Source organism: Sciurus carolinensis, chromosome 17 (genome assembly GCF_902686445.1).
Source record: "Sciurus carolinensis chromosome 17, mSciCar1.2, whole genome shotgun sequence".
NCBI lineage: Eukaryota > Metazoa > Chordata > Mammalia > Rodentia > Sciuridae > Sciurus > Sciurus carolinensis.
This window is the reverse complement of record NC_062229.1, coordinates 14,473,874-14,495,782: the sequence shown is the minus strand read 5'-3', so window position 1 is coordinate 14,495,782 and position 21,909 is coordinate 14,473,874. Positions and strand designations below refer to the sequence as shown.

Sequence of the window (21,909 nt, the reverse complement as noted above, 5' to 3'; positions counted from 1 at the left end):
GGGACAGCAGCCTGAACGACACCCCGCTCACACTGGGGGAGGCGGAGCCCCCTCCAAGCCAGGTGCTCCTGCCCGCTTTCATCTGGTTCCTACCCTGGTCGTCTGCGCTGACGTAACTCAGCCACTCGGGTCCCCGGACCCCTAAGTAGACCCAGCCGGCCCTGGTCGCTTCCCACTGCTGTCCCTGCCCTGACACCCCTCCTGGCCCTTGCCAACCAGGTGCACGCAAGTTGTCGCGCCTTGGACCAGCCCCTGCAAGCGGACACTCTTACCCAGGAGGGTGCTGTCTCAGATCACTACCTATTTTCTTGCTCGGCGTCTGCCCAGGACAGTGCCCAGTCCAAGCTTTACGGTTGGGCCCAGGTCCCTGCCGGTCCTTGTCCTTCTCTTCATCTGTCTCCTATTCCTTCCTGGTTCCCCTGCCAGGCCTTTGCCCTCAGGCCCCTGAGGACTGAAGCTGCGCCTACTCTCCCCCAGCTCCTCTTCAGTCCCCCACCCATCTCCATCCACCAGACCCTCTTGGGCCACCACACTCTCGGGCTCTCGTCCTTCATTCGGTATCTTCCTCCAGGTGCGTCCGTCCGAGAGCAGCGCCACTGGATAGCTAGATAAATTTCACACTCTGGAGGTCCGGCGGTGCTGGGGCGGCGGGCGCGAGGGACGCCCGCCCTGTCCCGCCCCCTCCATCAGGGCCCATTCCTCCTGGGTTAGCACTGCCTTGGGCCCCTCATTCCCTCCTCGCCAAAGCCCCCCCACAGCCTATCCAACAGCTGAACACTCCTCCCGGGGTTCCACTGCACCCGTCTCCCTTTACAGCCCAGGCTCTGCCGGCCGGTCCCTGCTCAGCGGGTCCCTTGACTTCCAAGCCCCATGGGCTCAGCCCCGCCCCACTAAGCCCCACCCCTGGCCTCGGCCCCACCCACCATTGTCAGCCCCGCCCAGCATTCTGATCCCAGCCCCGCCCTCTCGGCTGGTCGCCTCGGGACGCAGGCTGTCCGCAGTTGTCTCAGTTGTCCCAGGAGCAGTTGTCCCAGACACTGCTGCTGGGCTTGCGGCCCTAGTTTGTTGTGGGGAGAACGCGGCCGCAGGACAGCGCCCAGGACATTGACCTGGAGTGAGCGCAGACGTGAACGGGAAACTGGGGACGCGAGTGGGGGCATAACCGGTCTGCGCGGCCCAGCGGCGCCCACCGACTGCCCGCGAGACCTGGTTGTCTTCCCCACTGGCGGCCTCAGGCCACACCTCCAAACTGCTCTGGCTGAACAGCAGCACCGGGGTCAGCCGTGGCAGGTGGAAAGGGCTCCGTACAGTGTGGATGGTTCCACCGTGGGGTTGGAGTGGCCGGAGATGGAGTTTGAGAATGCAGGGAAGACTCCAAGTTCCATGGCGGGGCCCTACAGCACGACGCGGAGAAGGGGCTCCAAGGTGCCGCCAGGGGGGCACTACAGGGCGTATGGGTGGCATCCAAGGGCCGGGGAACTGTCTGTGCATTTGGGGACGGCGTCCAAATACCACAGGTTGGGTTTGAGGGACTAAGGGGCCTGGCCCGGAAAGAATTTGAGATACTTAGTGCCATCTAAGGAGCCAGGGAGGATTTGGAGGTCAAGGCCTCTGTCCAGGCCTGAAAGAGACACTATAATCGGGTCAGACATAGAAAGTGATAGAAGCCAAATTAAAAAGGCTGCATGTTGTCTGGGGCTATAGCTCAGTTGGTAGAGTGCCTGCCTTGCATGCACAACGCCCTGGGTTCAATCCCCAGCACCGCCAAAAAAAAAAAAAAAAAAAAAGCTGTATGTTATATGATTGTTTATATGAATTCTGAAAACCACTAAGCTATAGGAAAGCAGCTGGTGAATATTCTTGGGTATGTTCCCTATGTGGATTGTGGTGATCAATGGAGGGGCTTGTATGTCGGAACACTTCAGTTTAAATGAGCAGTGACATACCAACAGAGCTGGGAAGTAGTAAGCAAATGAAGAACATTAACCTGGCACTTAGGAGCAAAATGACACAAAAAAAAAAAAAAAAAAAAAACTACATCCCCGGCCAGCGCAGCGTTGTTGGCTTATCACTGCTCTCAGATTGGCACGCGGAGTGCTCGCGGGTGTCAGTGAGCCTTCCCTCACTCACAAATTACCCGAGATAAATGAGAAGAGGTTTGTGGCTCACAGTTTAAGAACTTTCAGTCCGAAGTCTTGGCTTCGTCGCCTTGGGGCTGTGGTGAGGCAGCACATCCTGGTGGCAGTGTGTGGAAGATGACGTCACATGTGGCCAGGATGCAAAGAGAAGAGAAGCCAGGGTCCCATATCCTTCAAGAGCATCCAATGACCTGCCTCCACCAGGCCCTACTTCCCTAAGGTTCCACCACTTCCCAGTTGTGCCCCAGGCTGGCAGCCAACCTTCAGCACATGAGCCTTTGGGGACATTTAAGATCCAGACCATAACTCAAAGGAAATCATGTCATGGGCTACAGGATGTAGCTCAGTGGTAGAGCTTGCTCTTGTCCAGCAGGTGTGAGACCCTGGGCTTGACGCCCAGAACTACAAGAAACAAAAACCCAACCACCAAAAAATGAATTACCAAGGACAAAATTTGGATGTTTTCTCAAAACATCCAAAGGAAATGTCTTACTTCCATACCAACCAGTCCACATAAAATTATTTTAAGCACCCTCTTTAAAAAAAAAAAAAAAAATCACACGGTCCTCTATGGCTACCGATCACGTTTACTACCATAATTTACTACACTCCTCTTTGACAACGGGTATATTTGTGGTTGTCAGTTAAGAAAGCATCTACATACAAAATCATGCTTTAATTTTAAAAAAACTCCAATATATGCAATAAAAGTAAAATTTATGAGGAAAAAAATTCTTGAAGCTGTATATACATGGTAACACATGCATGTCTAATGAATAACTTGGCAAAATTATAGAGTCAGTCTCATCCACAATGGCAATGGGATATTTTAATATATTTTGGTAAATAAAAAAGACATTTGTCAGCATACAAGTTGCTTGAACATATTCAATAAAATTTCACTAAGAAACACACAGAAATTCTAAAAGACTTTAATATTTTTAATCACAGAGAATAAAACATAACTAAAAATGAACAGAATGATGATACTCTGCTGTGAGGACAGGAAAACACCCAGCACCTTCCATCCAGTCTCTTCAGACAGGAGCAGTCGTGATCACCTTACCACGCAATGGAGAAAACTTTTTGGTGTGTTGTGGGCTGGGGATTTGAACCAGGGCCTCGGCAGTGCTCTACCACTGAGCTTCTGCCCATGCCCCTGGTCTGGTTCTTTTCGTTGGCATCACTGAGGCTGCGACGCACGCAGGAGCAGAGTAACTATCACTGAAAACATATTTACATGCAAATCAGACCTTGTATCAATGCAACCTATAGAGGAGGGAGAGTACTTCCAAGAACGAGTGTCTAATTGGCTGCCTGATACACACATTAGGGTTTGTGGGAGAATTCCAACTGAGGGTATTTCATGTAGAACTGCTACAGAAATTTATAGGAAAATTCACCTCTGAGAACAGGGAAACCAAAAAAAAAAAAATTTTTTTTTTAAGTTGTAGGTGAACACAATATTTTCATGTGGTGCTGAGGATTGAACCCTGTGCCTCACATGTGCAAGTCAAGTGCTCTACCACTGAGCCACAGCCCCAGCCCCCAACCAACTGGTTTTGAAGATGGTTTTGATTGACAAGATTACCAAGCAGGACAATGGGCTGGTAGTAGGTGTCTGCATGGCTCATATGCTTCTGTCTCCAAACGGGGTGACTTCAAAACCTGATAAATGTCTCTTCATTTCTTCCTTTCAGTTCTCATCCAAGTTTAGACTACTGGCAACTTCTAACATGGCACCATAAGGGGAATACATTCTGCAAAAATCTTCCCACCATTAACAATAAAGTCATCACAATCTAACACCAACTCTAAATTTATTGTTTAATCACAGGTATCTATCACTCAAAGTGAACTATCCAAATAATAGCCAGAGATAGCAACAAACAGTAAAAGGCAAAAGACAAAAATAAGAATCCACATGAGACTATGATAAATTTTACATACTTAGTAAATGAAATAAATGTCTATGTACTTTTTTCACTTTTTTTTTTTTAACAAAGCAGTTTTCCCCATAAGAAATGGTGGAATACATAGGTGGAGGGGGGATATCTGAACCCACCACACAACCAGTAAAAAATTCCAACAAAATTTTTTTTTAGTGACCTACTAAACACACAATAAAAAACTACATAAAAATCAAACTTCCCTGTATATCAGAAACAGTTCAATTTACCCATAGGTCCCACACAATTCAAAATAGATAAAATTTTATTAAGTAACTTAAAAACACTACCTATAAAACTCTTGTACTATTCCTTTGAAAGTACTCATAAAATTATCAAACCTCAATGATTCTTTGTGGAAATTAGTAGTAAAAATTCCAAGTATAGAGATCTACATTAAGAATGAGTTACTAATAAAGAAAATCAATGTGAGCTAGGTGCAGTGGCCCATGCCTATTTTTTTTTTTTTTTTTGGCCGTGCTGGGGATTGAACCCAGGGCCTTGTGCTTGCGAGGCAAGTACTCTAACAACTGAGCTATATCCCCAGCCCGCCCCATGCCTATTAATCTCAGCAATTCAGTAGGCTGAGGCAGGACCACAAGTTCAAGAACAGCCTTGGTAACTCAGCAAGACCCTGTCTTAGAATCTTAAAATAAAAAGGGCCAGGAATGTAGCCCAGTGGTAGAACACTCCTGGGTTCAGCCCCCACTTCTGTATTAAACAAAAAAAAAAAAAAAAAAAAAAAAAAAAAAAAAAAGAAAAAAAAGAAAAAGAAAAAAAAGGGAAAAGAATGAAAGAGGAAGGTAGATAAGCATATCAGTTTACACCTTTAATAATATTTTCTTTAGGATGTAAATTTTCTGGAGTATTATATAGGTATAATAAAGGCTTTGCACATTATCTTAATATGCATGATTTCTCTAATACAGGAGTTTTTATAAGACTTTCAAAGTAATGTTAAAATTGAAAACATTCTTCTGTTTCTCACACTTCCAGGTCTTTAATGCAGGGTGCATTCCTTCTCCTCTCCTTTGCCACAGTGAGTACTGAGCCAGGGGCCCTGGGCTTGGTAAGCGAGCACTCCAACAAGCTGAGCTACACTCAGCCCCTAGTGCGCACATTGCATGTTCCCATGAGGAGATGAGCTCTGCACACTGCTTATATTCTCCACGTCTTCTTTCATGGCTTTGACCTGAAGTGGGACAACAAAAGGCACTATAACCCTTGGCACTTACAGGGTCTCTGACCAGCGTGCATTCTCAATGTGCTAGAGCGGCACTCAACAAAGCTTTCCCACATTCCTCACACAGGGCCTCACCCAGTAAGTGTCCCTCTATGTTTTGAAAGGGACTGTAACGAATAAAGGCTTTCCCACACTCACGGTGTTTGTGCAGGTCTTCTTTCAGCAGGAGTTCTTTCATGAGTTCTTTCATGTATCTGAAGGGTACTAGAGCGGCTGAAGGCTTTCCCACACTTTTTACACTCATAGGGTTTTTCTCCAGTGTGAGTCCTTTTGTGTTTTTGAAAAGTACTAGAACAACTGAATGCCTTCCCACATTCTTGACATACGTAGGGTTTCTCTCCAGTATGAGTTCTTCTGTGTATCTGAAAGGAACTGGAACAACCAAAGACTTTCCCACATTCCTGACATTCGTAGGGCTTCTCTTTGGTGTGAGTTCTCGCATGTATTTGAAAAACACTGGAGCGGCTGAAGGCTTTACCACACTTTGTACATTCATAGGGTTTTTCTCCAGTGTGAATTCTTTGGTGTCTTTGAAAAGAACTATGGCAGCTGAAGGCTTTCCCACACTCCTTACATTCATAGGGTTTCTCTCCGGTGTGAGTTCTTTTATGTATGCCAAAGGAACTGGAACTACTGAATGCTTTGCCACATTGTTTACATTCATAGGGCTTCTCTCCTGTGTGAATGCGTTCATGCATTTGCAGGTAACAGGAACGACTGAAGGCTTTCCCACACTTTTTACACTCAAAGGGTTTCTCTCCTGTATGAGTTTTTTCATGTCTTTGAAAAGAACTTGGACAATTGAAGGCTTTCCCACACTCCTTACATTCATAGGGTCTCTCTCCAGTGTGAGTTCTTTCATGGATTCTAAAGGAACTGGGATTACTTAAGGTTTTCCCACATTGTTTACACTCATAGAGTTTCTCTCCAGTGTGTAGTTTTTCATGTATTTGAAATGAAATAAGACTAATGAATGCCTTTCCACAGTCCTTACATTTATAAGGCCCATCTCCAGTGTGCCTTATCATATGCCTCTGAAAGGTTGAGAGAGAAACAAAGGTTTTCCCACATTCCTTACACTCACAGTATGTGTTCTTTCTAGTATGAGTTCTTTCATGTACTCGAAGAGAACTGGAACGAGCAAAGGCTTTACCACACTGTTTACACTCAAACGGTTTTTCTCCAGTGTGAGTTCTTTTATGTCTTCGAAAATCACTGGGACATCTGAAGGCTTTTCCACATTCCTTACATTCATAGGGTTTCTCTCCAGTATGAATCCTTTTATGTATTTGGAAGGACTTGGCAGTACTCAGACCTTTACCACATTGCTTACATTGATAAGGTTTCTTTTCAGGGTGAGTTTTTTCATGTATTTGACATAAATTGGTAGAATAAAAGGCTTTCCCACATATTTTACATTTACATTTATGAGCTTCATCTTCAGTGTGTGTTATCCTGTGTCTTTGAAAGCTTGCAAGGGAAATAAAGAATTTTCCACATTCTTTACATTCATATGGTTTCTCTCCAGTGTGATGATATCTGTAGGCCTTTACGCGCTGTTTACCCTGACGTGACTTCTTTCCATCCTGAGAATCATGTGTTTTTTGCCCAATGTGAGCTCTCAGGTGCTTATTAGGAGATGAATGACTTGTGACCCCCTCTTCACATGTGGTGCTGTCATGGGGTTCAACTCCACTTGTTTCCGTAGGGGGATTAAGATTTGGAATCTGGCTGTAGGTTTCTTCATACTGACTACCTTCTTCACTTTCACAGACTCTCTCTGCCAGATGACTTCTGAAAAAAAGGAAAAGCAGTATTAACCATTTGTTTCTTACTAATTTTATATTTATTAATAGGAATTATACTTACATATTATTATAAGGGAAATGAGGGCTTTATTCACTCTCAAAATTGCGTGAGCATGAATTGATCAAATGCTCTGCAAGGGGGCTTGATCATAGCTATTATCAAAACAGTAATATTCACAGATGGAATTTTTAAATATGGTGATACCCAGTGAACTATGAACTATGTAACATGTAAGTATGTGGATTCTGGATAAAATTTTTGAAGGATAAAGAAACTTAAAGCTGGGCTTATTTGTTCTGTTTCTTTGTTTTTATATTTCCATGAGTTAGGCATGGTGATTTATGCCTGTAGTCCCAGCTATTCTGGAGGTTGAGGCAGGAGGGTTGCTTGAACCCACAAGTTTTTTAAACAGCCTGGGCAACATAACAACAACAAAGTTTTAATTAAAAATAAAATAAAATTTTAAAACATGCTATATTTCTCCCCAGGAACACTGCCTTCCTTTGTGAATACAAAGTACCTTAGGTTTCTCTCATTTGTAGGGTTGTTCTCCAGTATGAATTCTTTTAAGTATTTAGAATAACTTGAATTTTTGCATTGATCTTCAATATGCTGGTCTTTCCATTTTATTCCTAAAATGTAGAACCAGAAAATTATGAGTAAAATATTTAGAAATTTTATAGCACACTAAGACCCTGCTGATTTATTTTATTTACCAAAGCATTCCCTTTCCATATTCTAAACCACTGAACACCACTGATGATAAAGAAACACTCATTCTTTAAATGACTAAGGGAAGGAATGTTGTTATCCTTACCAACGAAGGTCAGGTTCCTGAAGGTTTCCCACATCACATCTCTGTATAGATTCTTCTGGGAAAGATCCAACAAAGCCCACTCCTCCTGCGTGAAGTTCACAGCCACATTCTCAAAGGTCACTGGGTCCTGAAACATCCCACATGTATGTAAAGGAGGAAGGGTGAGATAGACAGCACTGGGATTCATAAGTTCACAATTCTGGTCTCCAAACATGTATTTTTATGACTTGGTCATCAGACCCTTCCACATAGCAATTGAGATGACAAATGAATTACCCATAGGGCAAAGCAAAACAGGAACACTACCCCGTGGACGGTGGGTTCCAGAGTAGGATGTGCTGCTCAGCCACCTCTAATTTCTCTTTGTAGAGTTGTCTAGTACTGTTATAACAAAAACTACTACCTGGCCTACAGAAGGATTTAGTGCTATAGTACTGAGACCGTGTTTCCTTTGAAATCCCTGCTCATGACCTTCAATCTTTGCTGATATCAGCCTAAATGATAAAGAGTAGCTCACTCTGCCTAAAAGGTTTATGAAAACAACATAGAATTTGCTGTACTCTCATTTTCCTTCAGATTTTGGAATTTTGTTATGTGCTGGTGCATACACAACAAGTTGCCTAAAATCACTCTGGTAAGTGCATGAAGCACTTCCCTGGGTGAAATACGTTATGCATATTCAGTGTGTTACATGGAAAGTTGGCCCCAACCTAAGTGATTACAGTGAGAGGACAATGGAAATTGGTACCTGGTATCCCCTAGCCCAAATTAATAAGCACTAAATAACACTAATGAAAAATATTTCGCCAAGCTAACAGAAATTTTGATAAATTTTAATTGGGCAATGTCAAATGAGAATGAAAAATGGTGTAGGATAGTACATGTTGTTAGAATTCAATGTCATCAAGATGTCACCTTTTAGAAGGGCCTATAAATTTTATAAATCCCAAAACAGACAGCATAGGAGTCAAAAAAACTACTTTTCAAAATTTAATATAAGTAATGAATGTTACAGTTCAGTGGTACAGTGCTTACCTAGCACGCATGGAGGCCCTAACAATTCCCCCACCCCCCAATAAAGGAATGTCTGAAAATGGCCAAAATTATCATCAAGAACGTGATAGGGCTGGGGTTGTGGCTCAGTGGTAGAGCGCTTGCCTAGTATACATGAAGCACTGGGCTTGATTTCTCAGCACTACATATAAATAAATGAATAAAATAAAGGCCTATCAACATCTAAAAAAATTTTTTGTGGGGTGGTGCTGGGGATTGAACCCTAAAAAAATTTTTTTTAAAAATAAGAAACCCACTTAAAAAAAAAAAAAGAAAGTGATAGGAGAAGAGTAGTGGCACATGCCTTTGGTTTCGGCATGTTGGGAGGACTGCTTTCGTCTCAGGATTGGAGGCCAGCCTGGACAACTGAGAAAGACCTTGTCTCAAAAATAAATAAATAAAACAAACCAAAGGAACTGGGGTACATTCAGTGATAGAGCATGTATTTAGTATGCGTGAGGCCATGGGGTTCATCTTCAGCACAGACAAAAAATTAAGTAATGAATTAAGTTTGGAAAAGAACATAATTTGTGTATTTTACTTTCTTTGTGGCAATCTGAGTTTTAACCTACTTGACAACAAATACAGAACAACACCAGTCACAGCACGAGCTCCCCAGCAAGTGCAGATCAAAGTGCATGCCAGCCACCAGGCAGAGCAGGGCAGCAGGGCTCAAGCAGGCATGAAAGACCTTGAGAGCGAGGAAGGAAGTCTGACCGGAATTTTCCTTGAGGTTAAGGGGTGAGCTAGTGTGAGGTCAAGCTTACAAGGACTAACTATCCTGTCCCTGAGAAAAGAGGAGCAAACTAGCTTTCCTATCACCATATCCAGATGTGGGGCACAAGGGGATGAAGGAGGTTTTAGGTCTACAAGTTGTCGGCAGGTCTGGCGGCATGGCTGGGTGGTAGAATGCTTGCTTAGCAAGCCCAAGGTCCTGGGCTCCATCCCCAGGCCCCACAAAAAAAGAAAAAGAAAAAAAAAGTTATCAGTTAATATCAAAAAGTGAAGTCAGATAGTTCTCAGTTCCACTATGGCCTATAATGACACAGACAGTAACACTCACATCCAGAGAACAAGACAACAAACAAGTTGTAAATCAGCAACTCTTCTTATATCCATCAGAGAAATGTATTTACAGGAAAACTGCTGTCTCCAAATGAAGAGACAGAGACAAAGACCCATAAAATACAACTTGCTAGAGCAGAAACCTCTGCAAAGATACAACTTGCTAGAGCAGAAACCTCTGCAAAGAACAGTTACCAGGGTAGGAAAAACTAAACTGTTACTGGTGAACTGCTAGAAGCTAAGTAGGATAAGCTTCAGAAGTTAAAAAAAAAAAAAAAAAAAAAATCATGGGGACCAATCGTGGGGTGGACAGCCCCTTTATTTTACCTCCAGAAATCCTACCAGGTGTCCCCAGTGAAGATCAGAGAAAAATCACTGCCTGCTTCAGCAGGAGTGGGAAATGTAGCCATTCTGAAAGACGTCCAAGGAACTGGGTTTGTTTTAATAAACCCTTCCTCTGAGAGAAACTATAGGGCTGGAAATACAGCTCAATAGTAGAGCACACTGCAGAAACAAACAAAAACTATAGCCACCCCTCAGTATCCACTGGGGGTCACTTCTAGGACCCCCACCATCCCCTGCTCAATTCTAAAATATCTTTTATATGAAATGGCATAGTGTTTGCACAGCCTCCAGTAGACTTTAAATCATCTTCAGTAGACTTTAAATTGTCTCTGGATGACTTACAACAGCTACTACGATGTACATGTTATATATAAATAGTTGTTCTACTGTAGTATACCTCCATAAACCCTACCAGAATGTTTAGAAGACAATTACAACCAACCAACCATTATCAGTACAATGTTATGGTTTGGATGTGAGGTGTCCCCCAAAAGCTTATATGTGAGAGAATGCAAGAAGGTTCAAAGAAGAAATGATGGGGTTGTGAGAGTCTTAACCCAATCAGTGATATAATCTCTTCATCGGGATTAACTGAGTGGTAACTGAAGTGATAGGATGTGGCTGGAGAAGGTGGGAATTGGGGTGTGGCTTTGGGTATATATTTGTATCTGGAGAATGCACATTCTCTGCTTTCTGATCACCATGTGAGCTGCTTCCTCTGCCTCACCTTGAGCCCTAAGGAATGGATCCAGCCTTCTATGGACTAAGAGCTCTGTAACTGAGAATTCTCAAATAAACATTTCCTTCTCTACAATTGTGCTGGTCGGGTCCTTTGGTCACAGCAGCAAAAAAGCTGGCTAAAACAAACAGAAAGGATTTTCCCCCCAAATATTTTCTACCCCGTTGTTTGAATTTGCAGGCACAAAACTTACAGATACTGAGGGTTGACTATATGTCCCAAAACCTAACAGAGATGTGACAGGACCAAACCTTCTAATTTGCTCTAACTTTCCTGTAGCAACTAAGGAGGGTGGAAGACTAAGAAAGTCACAACCCAGGAACACAGGTTTCCTAAAAATGAGGCCAAATCATAGGTCAATGGAATGCTTTGCCACCCTCCACATCATACTACCACAGCAACAAGGCTCCTGTACAGAGCAAAACACAAATGAAAGAAATGCACAGCTCACAGCTTATGTGCAAAGTCTCTTGGGGTACAGAAACAAATTGGATTATACTGATGAAGTAGACTAATTTCTAGAAACAAAAGAATCTGAGCCTACCTACATTTAATAAGAACTGTGCAGCAATAATCAAAACCCTGTGATATGATTCAAATGTGTGTCCCCTTCCATAATTTATGATGAAACTTAACCCCCCAAACAACAGTATGAAGAGGTGGCACCTTTAGGAAGTAACTGGACCACAAGGACTGTGACTTTCTGAAGGGATTAGTCCCTTATGAGATGACTGGAGAGAGTCAAGTAGGTCCTTTGTCCTTCTGCCTTTCACTGCATAAGGACACAGCAACAAGGTGGCCACCTTGGGAGCAGAGACAAGGCTTTCAATAAACACCTAACCCCCAGTTCCTGATCTTAGGCTTCCCTACCTCCAAAACTGTCATAAATACATTTCTGTTATTTATAAATCACCAAATCTCCAGTAGAGCAGAGGAAGGGGAACAGGGGGAGGGAGGAGGGAAGAGAAAGAGGTGGTACTGGGGACTGAAATGGAGCAAATTAAATTCTATGCATGTATGTCAAAAATGAACCCCACTATTGTGCATAAGTACAATGCACTAATAAAAACATTTAGAAAATAAATCTGCCCTGATAGCAAAGACAAAGACTTTCCAAGAAAGAAAAGTGCAGAGAAGTGTGCCTTATGAATACTGGTGGAAATAAACTCAAATACTCAAAGATGTGATAATCAAACAGTGCAGCTGGGGCTGCGGTTGTAGCTCAGTGGTAGAGTGATAGTCTAGCATGTGTGAAGCCCTGGGTTCGATCCTCAGCACCATGTAAAGATAGATAAAGGTATTATGTCCCTCTACAACTAAAAAAATGCACACACACACAAAACAACAACATAAAACAAACAAACAGTGTAATGGCATAAAAACAGAATGGACCAAAGGAAAAGAAAGCCCAGAAGTTACCCTTACACATTTGGTAAAATGAGTTTTGACACAGGAACTAAGATCATACAATAGGAAAAGGGCAGTCTTGTAAAAAATGAGGTGCTGAGAAAACTAGACATCCACATGTAAAAGAATGAAACCTTACAACACGCACAAATGTGAAATCAAAATGGATCAAAGACCCATTACCCGCCCCCGCTCCCACACAAACATCAAAACTGATGAACCCACAGTCAGGCTAACAAAGAAAAAAGAAGGGTCATTGCCACCAATCCTACAGACGTTAAAAAGACCATAAAAGGAATACGATGGCTGGGCAGAGTATTCCATACCTGTAATCCTAGCACCTTGGAAGGCTGAGGCAAGAGAATTTCAAGTTCAAAGCCAGCCTCAGCAACAGCAAGACCCTGTCTCAAAATAAAAAAAAATAAAAAACTAAAAAAAGGGCTGGGAATGTGGCTCAGCAGTAAAGTGTCCCCGAGTTCAGATCCCAGTACCAAAAAGGAAAAAGAAAAAGAAAAGGTGGGGGAATACTATGAATAACTCCATGTCTAAAAATTTGAAAACTTGGATTTAATGGACCAACTTCTTGAAGGAAACAATCTTCAGGCACACAGAGATATATAAACAACATGAACCAATCTATATGAATTTGAGAAACTGAATCAACACCTTATAACTTCAAAAAGTGAAGGCAGGACTCAGATGGTCTCACTGGTGAATTTTGCTAAAACCAAACACTGAAGAAAGAAATGACATCAATTCACTTACAATCTCTTCCAGAGACATTAACATTACCCTAATGGCAATATTAGATAAGAGACTTGACAAAAAGACAAAAAACAAAAAACCTCACAGCAAGAACTCTCATAAATATGGACATAAAAATCTTCAACAAATATCAGCAAACCTGAATCCAACAACGTACAAAAAGAATTATATACCACAAAAGCCCCAAATCCAAAGAACAAATATAAAACTTCTAGAACTAATAACAGATCATAGCAAGGTTGTACAACATCAGATTAACATACAAAAGTCAACAGTTGGGCTGGGGAGATAGCTCAGTCGGTAGAGTGCTTGCCTTGCAAGCACAGGGACCTGGGTTCAAACCCCAGCACCACAAAAACAAAACAAAAAAAGTCAACAGTTTTCCTCTCCCTCTCCCTCCCTCTTCCCTGGTGCTAGGGATGGAATCCAGGCCATCATGCATGTTGGGCAAACCCTCTCTGCCACCAAGCTATTTCCCCAACCCAAAAGTTCTCTCAATACTACTGCACAGGGGTCTAAACCTTGACACGTGTTCTGGAAGGACATTAACATTCACACCACAGCATCAATCTGGTGACATCTACATGATGAACACTATGAAATTCTAAATACGTCCTAAATAAACAAGATCAAAATAAATGGAGACGTATTCCAAGTTCACTGACAGGAAGTCACAACACTGTCAGGATCTCAGTTCTCCCCATTCTGAACTACATTCAACACCATCTCAATTAGGATTATTCTAGCAAGTTATGTTATGAAAAAAACAAAACAAAACTAGAGTCAGTTTTTAGAAAACTAGAATCAAGGGTTAAGGCTGTAGCTCAGCGGGAGAACATGTGCCAAGTACGTGTGAGGCCTAGGTTTGGTCCCCAACAAAGAAGGGTTAAAGGGTTGGAGGGAACAACAGAAAACTAGAACCACTTTTAAACTTTAGTGTTGAGGGCTGTCTTGGACAAGATGGCGCCTGGCAGTGAGCCAAAGGGCACTGGCTACCAAACTAAGGAAGTACCCAAAAAGGCTGCTTGCTTACTAGTTCCTTGGAGACTTATGACGTGTTAACGCCAGGCTCAAGGATTGGTTATCTAGTATCATGCCGCGCATGGACAGCTTGTGATCCATACAGTGTTATGCTGGCATTCCTCTGCATACTCTCCTGTGTGAGAAAGCTTTGCTATAATTGGCTGATAAGCTGCAAGGAGAGGGGGAGGAGAGAGGGAGAGAGAGGGAGAAGGGAGATAGTGGTAGAACAGAGGACAGAGAAACAGGGAGGACACAATAAATCTCGTCAACTAAAGATTGGTGGTGTCTCCTTTCTCTGTGCTGGTTCTGCTGGACGGAATACTTTAGAATCAAAGTTTATAAAGATTCCAAATTACCAACACAATATACTTGAGAATAAAGTTGTATTGACAACCTGATGTCAAAAATTACCATCGAAGAGTCCCAGAATAACCAATGCAATCCTTAGCAAGAAGAGTGAAGCAGGAGGCATCACAATACCAGATCTTAAACTGTACTACAGAGCAAGAGTAACAAAAATGACATACTGGCACCAAAATAGTAGACCAATAGTACAAAATAGAAGACACAGAGACAAACCCACATAAATATGATTAGCTCATACTAGACAAAGGTGCCAAAAACATACATTGGAGAAAAGATAGCCTATTCAATAAATGGTTCTGGGAAAACTGGAAATCCATATGTAACAAAATGAAATGAAACCTCTATCTCTCACCCTGCACAAAAATCAACTCAAAGTGGATCAAAGAGTCAGGCACTAGAACAGAGACCCTGTACCTAATAGAAGGAAAAGTAGACCATGTCAGATTAGGACCTGACTTCTTTAATAAGACTCTTAAAGTGCAAGAAGTAAAATTAATAATCAATAAATGGGATGGATTCAAATTAAAAAGCTTCTTCTCATCAAAGGAAACAATAACATGAAGAGAGAGTCTACAGAATGGGAGAAAATCTTTACCACACGCACCTCAGATAGAACTCTACTCTTCAGAATACATAAAGAACTTAAAAAAAATGTAACACCAAAAAACCAAATAACCCAATCAATAAATGGGTTAAGGAACTGAATACCACTTCACAGAAGAAATATAATCAATCAACAAACATATGAAAAAATGTGCATCATCTCCAGCAATTAAACAAATGCAAATCAAAACTAAGATTTCATCTCACTCCCGTCAGAATGGCAATTATCAAGAATACAAGCAATAATAAGTGTTGGTGAGGATGTGTACACTCATACATTGCTGGTGGAACTGAGATTGGTGCAACCACTCTGGAAAGCAGTATGGAGATTTCTCAGAAAACCTGGAATGGAACCACCATTTGACCCAGCTATCCCACTCCTTGGCCTATACCCAAAGGACTTAAAAGCAGCATACTACAGAGATACAGCCACATCAATGTTCATAGCTGCTCAGTTCACAATAGCCAGATTGTGGAACCAACCTAGATGTCTTTCAATTGATGAATGGATAAAGAAACTGTGGTGTGTATATATATATATATATACAGTGGAATATTACTCAACCATAAAGAATGATAAAATTATGGCATTTGCAGGAAATGGATGAAACTGGAGAATATCATGCTAAGTGAGATAAGCCAATCTCAAAAAACCAAAGGACGAATGATATCGCTAAGTGGACGATGACACATAATGGGGGGTGGGAGGGGTTAGTGTTAGGGTTAGAGTTAGGGTTAGGGAGGGGGGCAAGAATGGAGGAAGGAAGGACTGTATAGAGGGAAAAGAGGGGTGGGAGGGGTGGGGAGAAGGGAAAAAATAACAGAATGAATCAAACAACTTTACCCTATGTAAATTTATCATTACACAAATGGTATGCCTTTACTCCATGTACAAACAGAAACAACATATATCCCATTTGTTTACAATAAAAAAAAAAGAAAAAAGAATACAAGCAATAATAAGTGTTGTTGAGGATGTGTACACTCATACATTGCTGGTGGAACTGAGATTGGTGCAACCACTCTGGAAAGCAGTATGGAGATTTCTCAGAAAACTTAGAATGGAACCACCATTTGACCCAGCTATCCCACTCCTTGGTTTATACCCAAAGGACCTAAAATCTGCATACTACAGTGACATGGTACATATACACAATGATACATGTTACTCAGCCTTAAAGAAGAATGAAATTATGGCATCTGCAGGTAAACAGAACTAGAGAATATCAGGCTAAGTGAAATAAACCAATTTCAAAAAACAAAGGCCAAACATTTTCTCTGATAACCGGATGCTGACCCACAGTGTGGGGTGGGTAGGGAAAAATGAAGGAACTTTGGATTATGCAGAGGGAATGAGGGGAGGGGTAGGGTGGTGGGATGGGAAAGACAGTAGAATGAGGCAGACATTATTACCCTATATACATGTATGATTACACCACTTGTGTAACTCAGCACCTTGTACAGCCAGAGGAATGAGAAGTTGAGCTCCATTTGTGTACAATATGTCAAAATAAATGCTACTGTCATGTATAACCAATTAGAACAAATAAAAAAATTTTTAAATATTATTTGGTCATTAAAAAGATATGAGTATCAAGTCACAAAGTCAGAGGGACCTTAAATGCTTATTACTAACTGAAAGAAGACAATGCAAAACGCCTGCCTTACAGCATGATTCCAAGTAGAGCACCATAGAGACATTTAAAAAAAAAATTCAGTGGTTGCCAGGGTACTTATTGGGGGAGGGGGAGTGGTAATGGAGGAAGGGAAGGGTGATAGAGCACAGGGAATTCATTTTTAGTAAAGTTATGATACTGATGGTACACGACACATATATTTGTCAAAACTTACAGAACTAAACGAAGCAAGGAGTCAATCCTAAAGTAAAGTATGGATTTGCATGAATGATGATGTATTTGTTAATTCTCACCATCATCAAACATAATATATTAATTCATAACTAACAAATACACTACACATATACAAGATGTTAAAAATGGGAAACTATGAGCCATGAAGAAAGGATTATCTGCTCAACTTTTCTGTAAAATTAAAAAAGCTCTGAAAAAATAGTTCAACTGTGCAAAAGAGAAACCTGACATATACTATTATACAGAGGATGTTATAATTTGCATAAAACATGCAAAAATAAGATATTGAAAAAGAAATGCATACACAGGTTATAAAACCAGCAAGATAAACATGGAGATTATCTAAGAATTTATAAGACTGGCTCCATCTGGAGAGAGGAGATGCAGCCTTCAGGCATCATTTCAACAGGGTGTGTGGTGGGAAGGTGTTTTCTAAGTCTCAGTCTGGCTAAAATTACACAGATGTTCCCTTTTGGGGGCACAGGGGATAACTGGAGATTGAACCCAAGGACACTCTACCACTGAGATACATCCCTTGCCCTTTTTATTTTTTAAATTTTGAGACGGGGTCTTGCTAGGTTGCTGAGGCTGACCTTGAACTTGCAATCCTCCTGCCTCAAACTCCTGAATCACTGGAATTACAGGCATGTACCACAGTGCCCCACTGCTGTTCCCTTTTTGATGTTTCTATGGACTATGTAATTGTTTTATATATATTCATATTTAATATTTTTAGTAAGCTTCCAGAATACAAACTCAATACAAATAAATCCCAGTGGTGGCTACAGGCAGTCTGAAACACCTGCAGAGGAGACTCCCCAGCAAGAACCAACGACTTGGCTGGGGTTGTGGCTCAGTGGTAGAGCATTTGCCTGGCATGTGTGAGGCCCTGGGTTTGATCCTCTGTACTACATATAAATAAATGTCCATCAGCAACTAAAAAACAAACAAACAAACAAACAAACCAATGACTTCACATTTGTAAGTTCAAGATTGGCCTTGGGTTGGCCCCAGACCTCTTGATTCCCAGCCAAGGCCACTCACTCTAAAAAGAGAAGGAAAACAAAAAACAAAAAACAAAAAAACATGGTTTGAAGAATTTAGCAAAATCATCCACCTAACTCAGCATTTTTATATACTGGAGAGATGGATGCACATAAATAATTTCTATCTTATGGTACACAATAAAAGCACAGTATGTCTTTCAGGGAAAAAAAGGTAATTTCACTATTATTTCCATGATCAATAATTTAGTAAATAGTTAATCACCCTTGAACATGTCTAGGTGTTGCCACGCCCTGTTCCATATGATTCACTACATCTCTCAGTCCAGATAACAGGAAACAGAACAGTTATTCACTGCCACAAATTCTTCAACCTGCAGAGGAACTAACGTTTTGGTGATTCTTTGCAATAAACAAATTCATCTACCATGGTGTGTGTGTGTGTGTGTGTGTGTGTGTGTGTGTGTAAATGCATTCATTATCTGCAAACATCATGAAAGAGGGTATGTTCCTAGTTCTTTTCCCTGTGGCATTTTCAAGGTCAAGTCCAGGAATTCCATTTGAAATCCCCCAAAGAACCTGAGAGAGTGAATACACATACACTGGGGAAGAAAAGAGATAAATGTGAATTTTTAACAAATGGAGTATGAGTAGATATCTAACTTTTTTCTGAAACTGGATCTTTATTTTTGTCTTTATGGAAATATCTTTCAATCACTACTGATAAAACAATGTTTCACAATTAATGAAAGTGACAAAGTTAGTGGTGGTGGTGGGAAATTCTTTCCAGGTGACAAACCTGGGGAGGAGCTATGCTGACCTGGAACACACCTGTATCTGAAACTAGTGTCAGGACAGACTACCCAGCAGGGGACTACCCACTTCCATCCTGTCCAATGAAATGCTGTGTCCACCCTCCCAAGAGATCTGCCCCAGGTGTGCCCAAAGTGCATTTTTTTAAAAGGAATATCATGCTCCAAACAGTCTTTTTTTTTTTTTTTAATTATTTTACTATTAGTTGAAGATGGACACAATACATTATTTTATTTCTTTATTTTTATGTGGTGCTGAGGATCGAACCCAGTGCCTCACACATGCTAGGCAAGCGCTCTACCACTGAGCCACCACCTCAGCCCAAACAGTCTGTCTTTATTTAATTTTATGTGGTGCTGAGGACAGAACCCAGTGGCCTCACACATCCTATAGAAGCGCTCTATCACTGGGCCACCAACCCTGCCCCCAAAGTGCATTCTTTTCAAGTTCCTGCACCACCTCCCTGGGTGAGCTTTCCTTGTCCTCTTGGGGAAGTTTTCCTCCCTTCACCATCTTAAGGAATCACAAAAGGCAGTAATAATATTTGTCCTGTCACCTGGATACCAGCAATTGGCTGGCTGATCACGACTGGTTCTCTGAGGAATGGAACCTGGGACTGGGAAAAAAAAAAAAAAAAAAAAAAGTTGACTGTCCCAAGCAGTTAAATAGGTAGATAAGAAAGACTACTGCCAGTCCCAGGACCTCCAGCTGCTCCTCCGAGAGGCCCCACACCCCGCACCTCACACTGTCCTGTAGGAGTGACTACGGGGGTAGCATTCACTAGACATCCCATCCTGGGTCAATCTGAGACCGTTCAAAAACTCAGGACCAGGAAGACAGGAAGGTGAGCTGAGAACACATCACCTGTTTCCAAAGGGGACCCTCAACTCAAAGACAGCCTGCTTCAAATTATATTGTGTGCAGTGTAATAGGTAACAAATCCCATCATTATGAACAACCACAACGCACGAATTAAAAATACGGAAAAGGAAAAAAATGACATTCTGCTTAGAGGGAAAAAAGGAGAGGCACAGGACCTTTCGCCCCTCCAGCAGAGGTAGGGGTAGTTATTCTCTGCTTAACTTTCAAGTGAAAAGTCCACAAACAAGGCTGGGGTTACAGCTCAGTGGTGGAGCGCTTGCCTGGCATGCGCGAGGCCCTGGGCTGCATCCGCCACACTGCAGAAAACAAAAAGCAAACAGAAAACTGCGCGCACGTGCATACGGAAAGATCATTTTAGAGTTAATAACGGTGTGAGCCGGAGAGCGGGTTGGGTTTGGCAACATCCGAAGGATCGTGAAATCGAGGGATTCTCAGCCTCGAAGCCTCAGCGGCGGGCAGGCCCGGACGTCTGCTTCCACTGAGAAGGGAGGGCCTCAGGGGCCTCGGGCCCAGCGCTCCTCCCGAGCGCTCCCCACGCGCACTCGGGGTCCCCGCGGCCCTCCCGCCGCACCGCACAGGCTGGGAGCCGCGGAGCTGCCCAGAGAGGGCTCCGCGCAGGGTTGCGACCGGGCTCCGGGGTCGCGGCTGCCCGTCCAGCCCCGCCCGGCCCGGCCCCACCCCGCGGGCCCGAGGGGACGGAGAAAGGGAGCGGCCAGCGGTGGCCGCGGTCTCGGCCTCAGAGTGCGGAGCTGAGGCAGAAGGCCGGGCCGCCCGGTCGGGTTCCGCAGGGTCACAGCCGCCCCTCCGCAGCGGCTCAGGACTCCCGGTCCCGTACTCACCATTTTCCGGCCTCTAGGGTGTCCCAACGTCTCCTCACAGCTCCAGCGCAGGCCACAGGCCAACTGCCGACGCAGCACGGCTACACGGGTCCCCAAGGGCAACCGGAAAGTGTAGAGACGTCCACGTACGTTCCGCGGCGTCCTTCTGCGGCGCTTTCCTGCGACGTGCCTGATTGGACAGTCCATACGGCCCGCCCCCTTCTGAATGAATGACAGCGAGGAAGGAGGTCACGCATGTTGGCAGATTAGGCTTCCCCAGTGGGCCCGAGCATGACTCTGCCAGCAGCGTTCGGCTCCGTTAGAACTTGTTCCCCACCCTAGAACCCACCCTGGCTTCTCGGCACAGCTCCTGCGGACTGGTCACAAGTGTGCGCAGAGAATCCGACTCTTTTTTCACATGGAATGAAGCCCTGTCCAGTTTAAGAGGGGCGCCCAGATCAGGTCAAACTGGAATAGCAGGTTTCAGTGTCCTCGGAGGGTCAGAGGCTTGGCATAAGTCCCCCAGGCCTTTTAGAACTCTTCTGTTTACAACGAACACAAACATTTAAAAGTAACCTTTTCAAACCAGATAGGCGCGATAGCACACACCTGTACTCCCAGCTACTCCGGATGTGGACGCAGGAGGATGGCAATTTTGAAGCCAGCCTGGGCAAATTAGGAAAACCTGTCTTAAAAGAAAATAGAAGGGCTGGGGACATAGAACATCACAGCCCTAGACTGGGCACAGTGACTCTTATTCGACCAACAAGAAGCTATGTGCTCTTGTTATAAAGTCTGAGGCATGCAATTTACATTAGAAACTGGGTGGTTGTTGTTTTTTAAACCCACGGTCTCACGCATGTTAGCAAGTACTCTACCATTAGCTATAGTCCCAAACTTGCAAGGCAATTTCTTATTGATAATTTTTGAAGGTGTTCCTAGTGAACTTTGAAATGTAAGTGGCTATGCTAGCCCTAAGGCAAATTGAATTCCTATTTTGCTGATGTAAGAAAAAAATAAAAGGTTGTGTAAACTTTAGATGTACATTGAAACTCAATGTGCTTTAAAATGGAATCAAAACTCCTGATGTATCTTTTATGGGAAACTGTTTGCTGAGATATTATAAATACACTCCTTTAATGAGTACAATTAATTTTTTTCAGTATATTCACTTATACTTGCTATATCACAAATTTAGA

At 42.8% G+C, this 21,909-nt stretch overlaps 1 protein-coding gene across 1 annotated transcript; it reads right to left on the bottom strand.

Moving 5' to 3' along the window:
* Nucleotides 1-4,854: 4,854 nt before the first annotated feature.
* On the bottom strand, nt 4,855-20,899 carry LOC124969355 (zinc finger protein 709-like). The gene is made up of 5 exons (XM_047532270.1): nt 20,732-20,899; nt 7,957-8,083; nt 7,660-7,771; nt 5,469-7,124; nt 4,855-5,279 (listed from the first exon to the last, which is right to left on the bottom strand). The coding sequence occupies exons 1-5, from the start codon at nt 20,732-20,734 to the stop codon at nt 5,267-5,269; spliced, it is 1,911 nt and encodes a 636-aa protein (XP_047388226.1). The 5' UTR covers nt 20,735-20,899; the 3' UTR covers nt 4,855-5,266.
* Between the last annotated feature and the right edge of the window lie 1,010 nt (nt 20,900-21,909).